This window comes from Oryzias melastigma, linkage group LG7 (genome assembly GCF_002922805.2).
Source record: "Oryzias melastigma strain HK-1 linkage group LG7, ASM292280v2, whole genome shotgun sequence".
Taxonomy (NCBI): Eukaryota; Metazoa; Chordata; class Actinopteri; order Beloniformes; family Adrianichthyidae; genus Oryzias; species Oryzias melastigma.
Window position 1 is genome coordinate 25,713,881 of NC_050518.1, and position 11,157 is coordinate 25,725,037.

Here is an 11,157-nt window from a genome sequence, read left to right on the forward strand (position 1 = left end):
ACCGCAAAATAAAAATGCGAAAAGATTTTAAATTGTATATGTCGTCCTACAAAGCAAACTTCAAAGGTAACTTGCTAATGCTAATGCTTTTAGCGCATGTTTACGTGCAAAAATCCCTAAAACTGAAGGACATTCATGTTAGTGAAACGTTATAGGTGCAGTCAAGAGGCAGATCACTGGATTGATTCATGCATTTTATGTGAATCCAAAGCTAAACATCACAGTATTTAATTAAGTTCAGTTAGCTGACATGCAACTAGAGCGCGAATTACATGTGAATACCGTTGTCACCAATCATTTGGGCTAATGCTAGCTAGCATGAAAGACACGTCTGATTATCACTGTCTTTATCTTTATGACCTGTTAGTTGTGTTTCAGTTACTCCACAGCCGAGTGTTTCTAAATGTAATTTTCAGTGTCAGGTAGAATCAACCTGAGACGTGATTCCTTTCCTACGTCTCAACAGAGGCGAGGTTACCGTTAGCACACGCCGCTATCGCTCCATGAAGAAGGCAGAAGCTCTTCATCATCAGCTGAGAGTACGATCAATAATCTGAAAGTCACTTCAAAGTTCGTTTACACATAAAAAGTTCTGTTGAACAGGTTTTAATGTTCTAACATAACTATGTTTCATCCCAAGAAGTCACATGATCATACAGTACATGATAGTGTTTTGTGAGTGTTTGGTGCTTCAGAAAGGCAAACTTAGCCTTTTTGGATGTCATTGTGTTTACACATAATCATAAACTATCATACAATGTAAGAAATAACGACAATAAACCAATACCAGGGAAAGTACTCAGAGATTTGCCAAGTCATATAGTTAGCCACAGCCGGAAGAGAGTAAGCAGTCTTATTCGAAACTGGAAATACGTCAGCCCATAAAGCACACAGACGAAAAGAGAGAGAAGGGTATACAATGATCAGATAGTCTGCAAGGTGGTACAGGCGTCAACTTAAATAACACTGCTCTTACTTTCTTGCAGTAAAGTTTTAATTTACGTCATTGGATATTCTATTAATGTATCATATATTTTCTTTTGGGAATCAATATTTTCTAAAGATTTCAAATACAATTTCAGTTCAACCAAAAAAACCTTAAGGGATTCTTTTCAGCACTCTTTATTTGTATATGAAAAACTTGGCTAAGCAGAGGGCTAAATCATGTCAGAGTTCTTCTGTTTTTGATGGTAGAAGAGATCCAAATGGAATATTCTGTAGAGTGATACAACCTGGTAATTGAATTGTTGAATGTATCTGTGTGTGCATGTTATTCTGGAAAAGCTGTGTATAACAGCCGGGAAATATGATCTATTGTTTCAACAGTTTTCACAGAAGGAACAGAAGTTGTTATCAATTTTGAAACGTTTTTTTCAGCAAATCTTTGGATGGGTAAATGGAGTTCATGACTTTAAAATGTGTTTCTTTAACTTTGGGTTGATTGGACCCGAACCAGAACCACGGTTCTGATGGTTTGTTTCCATTACCCGCCCAATCACTTCCAGCCTCGGCATCCCGCTCTGCGCTCATCCCACCATCAGAGAAGATCAAACTTCTTTAACTGAAGGTCACCTGAACACATGTCAATGTCACGGGAGGGCGCGCGCTCATGGGAAGTGTCCTTAAATAAACTTCGAATCAAAACTCGCATCACCTGCTTTTACTGCAGGATGAAGCCTGTTCGCTGCAGCGAGGAGGAAGTCTTTCTGTTTGAAGTTTTTATTCCCAACATGAACGAGTGCTTATTTGAGATCTAAGAATGTGAGAAAATGTTGATAGATGTCAATAACGACTTTCCGGCGGGAGGTGTGGGTGTGCGCGTGATTAAAGAACGGAGCTCGGAGACTGGCGAGTCAGTGCGCGTGAAATTCACTCTACCGTAACCGCGACAGCACAAAACGATCCCGTGAACGCGCTGATATGGAAAAGAAGAAAGGAGAGCAAAAGCTTCCATCCGGAAACACGCAGACATGATAGAAAAGCCCGCAGTGACGTCACAAGAGAACAGCAGGCAGCACCTGAGGAGGTTTGGGCAGACAGGAATCCAATGCAGTCATTCATAACAGAATACATAAACACACACACGTTTATCAAACTATAAAAAAGTTCTTTTTCAAAAACATCCAAACCTTCAAACAAACAGATCCCGACAGAAATGATGCGTTCACTTCCACCATGTGGAATTGTATCTTCTGGTTTCGAAAGACTTTCTTGATGTTGGTGGAAATCGATGGACAGATGGACGCGCGCGCGCGCACGCACTTACACGAACAAGCTCGTGGCCCGGCTCAGCTGTCTCATCAGAGGGAGGAGACACGTGGTGAGGCGCGGGGAGGACCTCCGCAGTCTCTAAGAGGAGCAGGTTCAGGGAGGAACCGGACCTGAACGCGCAGGTCCGCGGGCTGACGGAGCTCCGGGACGCGGCGTGTCCGTAGCAGACGGCGCCGATGCGCGTTCCTGAGGGCAGCACGTGCAGCTTCGGACCCCCCTCGAGCGCGTCATGATGGACCTGTGCCTCCGGAGGAAGCGGGGCGCGCTGCTGAAGCCGCTGCTCAGCCTGTTCCTGGTTTGCGCCTCGTTTCTGATGCTCCACCGTCTGGCGGAGAGGCACGCGGCTGTCTGCGGGCCGGACTGCGCCTCCTTCAAGAAGGAACCTGTGAGATCTGCGTGGTGGAGCTCCAACTCCTCTGAGGATTCGGAGCCGGCGTCGAACCAGACCCTGGCTTTCTGGGACGCGCAGGTTCTGAACTGCAGTGAAGACACGTCGGTGAGGAAGAAGGACTGGTTCGCGCGCCTGGACGGGAAGTTTCACCAGTTTGTTCTGCATAGACACTGCAGGTACTTTCCCATGATCATCAACCACCCAGAGAAGTGTGCGGACGGAGACGTGCACCTCCTCATGGTCGTCAAATCCGTCATCGAGCAGCACGACCGGCGGGAGGCTGTGCGCAAAACCTGGGGCAGGGAGCACACCTGGGACGGGAGGAAAATCAAAACCTTGTTTCTCCTGGGGACCCCCACCACCGGCAAAGACACCAACAACCTGCAGAAGCTGATCGAGTTCGAGGACCAGATCTACAAGGACATTCTGCAGTGGGACTTCATGGACACGTTCTTCAACCTGACTCTGAAGGAGGTCAACTTCCTGAAATGGTTCGACATCTTCTGCCCCAGAGTGCAGTTTGTTTTCAAAGGAGACGATGACGTGTTTGTGAACACACACAACCTGCTGGAGCTCATCCGCTTCAAGGTGGAGGAGCACAAAGATGCCAACCTGTTTGTGGGGGACACCATTTCCAAGGCCATCCCCATCCGGAACCGCCAGAGCAAATATTACATACCCAAAGAGCTGTACGACAAGCCCTACCCTCCATATGTGGGAGGTGGGGGGTTCCTCATGTCCTCCCAGCTGGCCAGGAGGCTCTTTGTGATCTCGGAGAAGCTGGAGTTGTACCCGATCGACGACGTGTTTCTGGGGATGTGCCTGAAGAACCTGGATGTGACCCCGGAGATGCACCCCGGCTTCAGGACCTTCGGCATCAGCCGACATAACTCCAGCCCCATGAACAGGGAGCCCTGCTTCTACAAATACCTGATCGTGGTGCACAGGCTGAGTCCACAGGAGCTGCTGGACATGTGGAGCATCGTGCACCGACAGGAGCTGGCCTGTGCACACAGAGCCACCGTGTAAAGAACTGACTTTCCCACAGAGGAATTTACTCAAAAAGTGAACTTTAATGATGTTAATTCCGTTTCCTGCACAGGACCCAAACCACACACTGATTTCATCTGAACTTCCTGTTTTTTTCAGTTTGTGAAGCTACTACAGCTGCAGCTACAACTTCCTGATGTGTAAAGACGCCCCGACTTCAGACTTCCACGTCTGTGTGCCATTTGAAACCGTCTCCATCACATCCAGAGCATCAACTGCCTTCATGTCTCATGTCTGAAATGGGGAACATAAAGATTTTTATATTTTAAAAACACTGCACTTGTTGTTTAAATTTTGTACAAAATGTAGAAAAATAGGTGGACTTTACCTGTAATTATTTAGAAAATCCAGAGCCTGGACTGATCATCCAACTCCTTTAACATCACTTCAAATCTATCAAGCTAAAACACACCAGCAGTTCAGAGCAGAGCTGCTTTATTACACAAATATAAATACATTTGCTGGAAAAATACAACAAGATTCTGACAAATCTGTGGTTTCAGAAAATACTTCAAATACGTTCAATTCTGTTTCATTTCTGCTGGAGGAGCTAATGCAGTTTGGACGCTAAAGAAAGAAGCTCGAAGCTCCGGCTGAAGCTGGAGTTTCAGAAGGTCCGCAGACTCACACCACCAGAACCGGAGCTTTAAAATGAACAGAAAACCCAGATGATGTTTGTAATACATGAGAGAGTCCCAGGAATCCTCTTCAGGATTTCACTCAGCTGATTTGTTGTAAAGGATTCTGGTGGAAGTTCAGCCTGAGAAGGAGTGTTCATCAGCAGATGGTCATAAAACCAGAACGTTCAGTCTCTCTGAGGCATCTTTCTGTGTCTTCATTACCTCCACAGTTGAAAAAAGGTTCAGATTGTCTCTGGACCGACGAGGGTGGCAGCTCCATCTTTGGGTATCATTCTGTTTCCCATCAGAAACACGGTTTACTCTGGTCATGGAGCGGGAAAGGGAACCGTTGAACAGGCGGTCCCTCAGTGTTTGCCTTGTGTGGGTTTTGTGTTGACCGGAACCAGGAAGGGGAGCCGACTCCTGTCCACAGGAACAACTCTGGCCCCCGCTGAACACCAGGGCTTCAGTGTATCAGCCCTTCCTGCACACAGACACACAATATGTCTGATAATGTCGTTGGGAGATAAGAGGATGCTGACCAAAGCATCAGGTGTGATGTCAGTGTAGATGTAAAGGCATGCCACCTCCTAAACTACAAGCACAGTCACACCTGTGAAACAGGAGGAGCTCCAAGGTGGAAGTCTAGGAACAAACGCTTCTTCATAACTCCCCCCCCTGTTGGGCTGGGGCATGAATGCTTTACCTTTTCCAGGGGACCGCAGTCCTGCGTGCGTTTTTTTTGCAGCCCTCCTTGCCCATCAGGTGAGCCTTCCAGGCTCCTGGGGACAAAGCACCTCAGTAAGTCAGCCCTGGAACAGGAGTTTTCCCATCAGCCCTTGGTGATGGTCAGAGCCCAGTGCGGGAACACAGCACCCTTTCATGGAGTCAGATCTGCAAACGGTTTCTGTGCATGAGAGCTGAGGAACGGTAAGGAACTGCAGCGCAGGAAGAGCTGTCAGCTGACATGCAGCAGCTGCAGGATTCAGTCTCCATCACATCAAACATGGAGGTTCTGCTGCATCACCGCTTCAAGCTCCTGTTTTATCTCAGGACAGTAATGTTCACATGTGTCTCTTGGACATTTCTTCATTCAGAACAAACATTAAACTGGTGGACTGTGGGATAAAGCAGCTAATCTTTGGATAGTTCTGGATCTTCCATTGGGGTTCTGGTGGTTCTGAGGTAACCTGAACTAAAAGGCTCCAAACAGAATATTCTCCATCAGACATGACGGTTGGATTTTCTTTTCCTGCTCCAACAGCAGCCTCCACTCTTTAGACCACATGTGTCAAAATCAAGGCCCGGGGGCCGGATCCGGCCCTCCAAGTCCTTTTATTTTATTGTTATTGATGGCCCGATGTTATCTTGTGCTTATTTGTTACTTGTATAATTTTGACAAAATAATTTTTTATGGAGAGTAAAATATTGAAAGTTATTTAACCCTTTAACACCAGAGTTCCAGTGTTTATGTTTTTTGATTTCCTGTAACTTTTCAACTGTTAACACGATCATCCCAGTAGAGTCTTCTGGAATTCAACCAGAATTACTGTGTTTACGGTTGAAAAGTTACAGTGTGTTAAAGATTTTGTGTTTCACCGGGCAACAGCTCAGGTGTTAAAAGTTTAAGTTGATTTATTCTGGAATGATTTTCCTGCCTTTTTGTTATTCATAGTTATGTTAAAAAGTTACGTTTTAAAAATGTAGTTCTAGAGTGTTGAATAAATGTTTATCCTGTTCGGCCCGCGACCTAAGGTGTGCTTTGGATTTTGGCCCCCTGTGCGATTGAGTTTGACACCCCTGCTGTAGATGATGTTTGCTTCGTTAGATCCAAAGACAGAAGCAGGAAGACAAAGAAGTGAAAGCAGACACTGCTGCTCCACCTCCATGTGCGTGGAGAAACCCGCACATGTACGTCTGACCCTTCCTACGAAACCCACAAGTAAAGACAAAAAAATGAAACATGATCGCTGTCAACGAAGACACTTCTGTCTCCACGGTGACGTCCAGCTTCATCCATTCTGTTCATTGGATGATGAAACTTATAGGAAGTGAGGAGATTCTGAGGAGGAAGATCAACTGATCCTGAGTTGAGCCAGCAGGACAGCATGCATGGGATCAGAGATGAGCAGCTGACTGAGATGATTCTCCTCAAACCTAAAGGATCGTTTCAGGAACAAAGAGTCTTTGAAGAACAACAATAACGGTTCTGCTCCTGAAACCTGACATCATCTTGTACTAGTTAGAGACGACATGAAGGAGGTGTAAGGTCAACTATGGAATGTCCCACAGAAGAATAAACCTGAGAATCGTTTCTCACCTCCTCTCCTGGCAGGAAGCTGCTGTGGCACAGCGGACAGTGGTTTCCTCCTCTAGACGCTGAAACACATTCAGAATTTCACACTGGGTGACACATTTCAGATGAAAAGGTGTTCACCTGAGGATGAGTCAATCATTCATTATTAATGCAGCATGTGGCTGACGGGGGAACTGCCGTAACTCTGCATTATTTACGTTTAGAGTAAAAGAAAAGCTTTAAACTTGAGTTTGGCAGAAACACTAAACCCGTTTCCATGGAAACGTGTTTGGCACTTAGATCCTAAAGATGCAACCGGAAGGTGAAATGACCAAGTTGAGTCCAGGTTAAAGAAAAACTGTGAAATTAATTAGTTAAAACTCAATGGAAAAATCCTCAGCTTCAGAAATGATCAACAAAAACCAGGAAGTTTGTTATCCCAAATGTTTGGGGAGGAAGAGGAGTGTCTGAGATGACATGAGACGAAAAATCTGTCAGTTAATGGTTGAAAATGAAAGACTGAGAAACAAAAAACAGCAGAACTGAGAGAATCATGAAGAAACTTTCAGGTTTTTGAAAGCGCTGCTTGAAGTTTTAAAGTGAAGTTTTGATGTGGATTTGGAATAATGAGGAGACATAGAGGAACCTGTCAGCGTTTTCAGATCAGCATCAGAAAACTGATGCTCTGAAGCAGATGATGAGGCCGTCAGTGACCAGCTCTTCATCTGACTTCATCTCTGCTTAAGTCAGAAAGTCAGAACTGACGGCAGAATGTTGTTCCCGTCTAAAATACAGAAGCAAACAGGAACGTCGGACCTCCCAGGAGTCACGGTGACAGAAGGAGCCCTGAAGGTGTGGGGTCAAATCCTCGGCGGGCAGAGCCTGGGAGCAGCGGGGACACGGCCTGAACCCGGACCTGCTCTCACATTCGTCCAAAAGGTGACGGCTGAGTCCAGAGACCTCCACCACCTGTTGGAAAAGCAAAGGCGCAGCTGCTTCCTCCACCCCCACTCTGTTGAGGTCAAGTGGGCGGAGACGCCTACCTGTCCACATTCGTGGCATCGATGCAGCATCGGACAGTGTTTCCAGTAATGCAGGTCCAGTCCGTCTTCGGTGAAAGACTCGTCCTCTTCACAGAAGAAGATGCACAAACTGAAAGAGGAAGAACCAAAGATCTGACCTCAGAGAGGAGCCAGATCTGAAGAGCTCAGATACAAAACGGTGAAATCCTGTGTTTCCCCTGAAAAGACATTTCTAGGTCCAGGTGCCTGACGGGCTGTTGAGTGTTCACCCCGCCTCTCTTCTTGCCTCCTTTAGTGAGACCTGAGGCTGAAAACAAAGACGGTTTAGTTGGAGAGGAAACCTCTAAAACCAAAGACAGACTTCAGGGACGCAGCCTCAGACTTCTGCTGCCACCCTGAAACCAGGTCTCTGACTCGCTGAGACACAAATGGAGTTTATGAGCTTTGCTTTCAGGAGCTGCGTTGCTAAGCAACAGAGAAACAGGCATGTCTTTTTCTGAAGCCGAAACAGAGAGATGTAGAGTCTCCTAATATAGGAACTATGGAAGTCCGAGAACAGACTCCTGAGGGTTCAGCCAGGGTTTGGGTACCAAACCCGGAACCCAGAAAATAGAACTCAGAACCCAAAACTAGAGCTCATAACCTTGAACACAGAACCTAGAATCTATAACCTAGAACCCAAAACTAAAGCCCAGGCCCCAGAACCTTGAAATCTAGAATCTGAAAACCCAGAATCCAAAATCTAGAACCCAGAGCCAAGAAACTAAAATCTAGAACTCAGAACCCAAAACTGGAACCCAGTACCAAACTAGAGCCCAGAACCAAGAACCTAAAACCTAGAATCCAAAACCTATAACCCAGAACCTAGGACCCAGAGCCCACAACCCAAAACCTAGAATGTAAAACCCAAAACTAGAACCAGGAAACTTGGACCCAGAGCCCAGAACCCAAAACCTAGAATGTAAAACCAAAAACTAAAACCAAGAAACCTAAAACCCAGAACCAAAAACTGGAGCCCAGAATCTAGAACCTTGAAATCTAGAATAAAAAAAACCTGGAATCCAAAATCTAAAACCGAGAACCCAGAACCTAGAAACCAAAACATAGAATCTATAACGTAGAACCCAGAACCTTGGACCCAGAGCCCAGAATCCTAAACCTAGAACCAAAAACCTATAACTTAGAACTTAGCACCCAGAGCCCAGAATCCAAAACCCAGAACACAAAAACTAGAATTCAAAACCTACAACCCAGAACCTAGGAAGCAGAGCCCAGAATTCAAAGCCTCGAACCCAAAACCTAGAATCCAAAACCTAGAATTCAAAACCTACAACCCAGAACCTAGAACTAGAACATAGAACCTAGAACCCAAAACCTAGAACCTTGACACAACAGGACTTGTGTGAAGTTACATAATCAATGCCAGTGTCTTTTTGGAAACCATCAAGAACATCCATCCATCCATCCATTCCATCCATTTTCCTGACCGCTTTGTCCCTTTCGGGGTCGCGGGGGTGCCGGAGCCTAACCCGGCTACTGATGGGCGAAGGCGGGGTTCACCCTGGACAGGTCTCCAGTCTGTCACAGGGCCTCAATCACACACCCATTCACTCTCACATTCACACCTAGGGACAATTTAGAGTCACCAATTAACCTATGAAGCATGTTTTTGGACGGTGGGAGGAAGCCGGAGTCCCCGGTGAAAACCCACGCATGCACGGGGAGAACATGCAAACTCCACACAGAAAGGTCCCAGCCGGGATTCGAACCGGGGCCTTCTCGCTGTGAGGCGAGAGCGCTAACCACTGCGCCACCGTGCAGCCCTCAAGAACATCCATTATGCAAATTTCTCCTGTTCTGACAAAATGCTCTTTTGTTGTGCTCCAGTGAGTTTGAGCAGCGACCTCAGCGAGGACATTATTACACTTTGAATTTACTGCTTCATTAACTCTCGTGCTCTCTTATGGGGTCCAGATGACCCCAACCCTTAAATTGAGGTGTTAGCCCTTCCATGACAAAGGTGGACAAGACTTCATGTCTGTCATTAGACACCAGTAAAGATCGACAATCATTGAAAAAAAAAGTTCAGTGCACTTTTGGGGTCCAGATGACTCCACTTTTAATGTAAACAAGCCTAAGAGAACGGAAGTCTGAAAAACCTCAAACTGATTTTAGTTTCAACCACATGTTTTAACACAGCTGTCTGCTTCTCCTGCGTATGCGCAAACGTACCGGCTTTGGCAGCTTTTGGAGGGTCCTTGGTGACCTGCTGCTGACCTTCTGGATGTCTGGGGCTTTCAGCCCCCCCTCCCTGTACAAGCAGACATAAAATGACAAATTATAAAGACCAAATGAGAATGTGAAAGGGTTGTTCGCATCTGCATACGTCTGTGATCACACTGAGGTAAAAGTCTCCCAGCCCTGTGAGAAACCATGAAAACAAACCGACCGCTGTTGTGAGGAGTGATGTCATTGTAGACTGGCTACTCCACCTACTGTCATCTCCTTCAGGCCTGCCAGCTGCTCCTGGAGGGAGCGGACCTCCTCGTCATCCAGCTGGATCCCACCCTTCTCCAGATCCTACAGGGACAAGCGGAGGTTAGTTTGTCTCTGGAGATCTGCCAGAGTGTGACTCTCGAGTCAATGAGATTCAGAAGCTCTGAACAGACTAGAGGCCTCAGCCGCCGCCATGCCTGCTGATGATGTCAGAGTTACTGGAAATCGCCGGTGCAGAACGGCAGGAGTCAACCAGCATCCCTGTGAGCCACGAGTCAGAGGTCAACTGTCAGGACGGACTCTGAGAAGCTCTCATAAGAGAGTCCTGATTATTTTCTTTTAGTTGGTGGGGGGTGGGGGGGCACCAGTAAACTTCAGACGATCTATCTACACCACCATCAGTGCAGACGTGCTACTGGACCACATGCTCCATCCTTCCATCACTGTGGACAAAACACCCAAACCCTCTTAAGTCCCTCCCCTTGGAGTGGCCCCTCCCCTGTTTCCAGCTGTGGTCTACCATGAAGAGGCTGAATGTCTGCTTCTCACTCTGCTGACCCTTCAGAGAGCTGGAGGTCATGATGAAACCAGAAGAACCATCAGAGGGTTTGGAGCAGGGGTCAAAAACCTTTTTTAAACTGCGGGCTACTTCATGGGTACTGAATCATACGAAGGGCTACCAGTTTGAAATAATAAATTTGCTTAGTTTGCCTTTAGTTATTCATTATTAATAATGATAATGATACTTCTCTATGTGAAGACACTGATTTCTTAGCATAATTATCAATAATGGAAACAGGAAACAGATATCAATATTCAGAACTTTATTAATCTCAAGAGATCTTGTCACATTTTGAGGTAATGACCAAATGAAATGTTTTTAACAAAATTATAAAGATTAGCTTCTACAACTATGTATCTAAAAGAGTTCATTCAGATGGAGCTGAGGGACGAGTGATGATTAAGTCCACAGTCAAGACGAAGCAGAAGTGCAGTCCACGACCAGGAGCA

The 11,157-nt window shown here is 46.2% G+C and overlaps 2 protein-coding genes across 2 annotated transcripts; one reads left to right on the plus strand and one right to left on the minus strand.

The window, feature by feature from the left end:
* The first annotated feature begins 1,895 nt into the window (after window positions 1-1,895).
* Window positions 1,896-3,986, plus strand: b3gnt7l (UDP-GlcNAc:betaGal beta-1,3-N-acetylglucosaminyltransferase 7, like). The gene has a single exon (XM_024293866.2). The coding sequence runs from the start codon at window positions 2,501-2,503 to the stop codon at window positions 3,689-3,691; it is 1,191 nt and encodes a 396-aa protein (XP_024149634.1). The 5' UTR covers window positions 1,896-2,500; the 3' UTR covers window positions 3,692-3,986.
* A 144-nt stretch (window positions 3,987-4,130) lies between these two features.
* On the minus strand, window positions 4,131-10,230 carry cep104 (centrosomal protein 104; the record flags this gene model as incomplete). Its single annotated transcript, XM_024293867.1, is given in 8 exon segments — window positions 4,131-4,472; window positions 4,555-4,816; window positions 5,039-5,226; window positions 6,653-6,711; window positions 7,445-7,597; window positions 7,672-7,780; window positions 9,883-9,961; window positions 10,147-10,230. Coding segments are annotated over 4 exon segments (381 nt in total), but the record flags the coding sequence as incomplete, so codon positions are not given.
* Window positions 10,231-11,157: the final 927 nt, after the last annotated feature.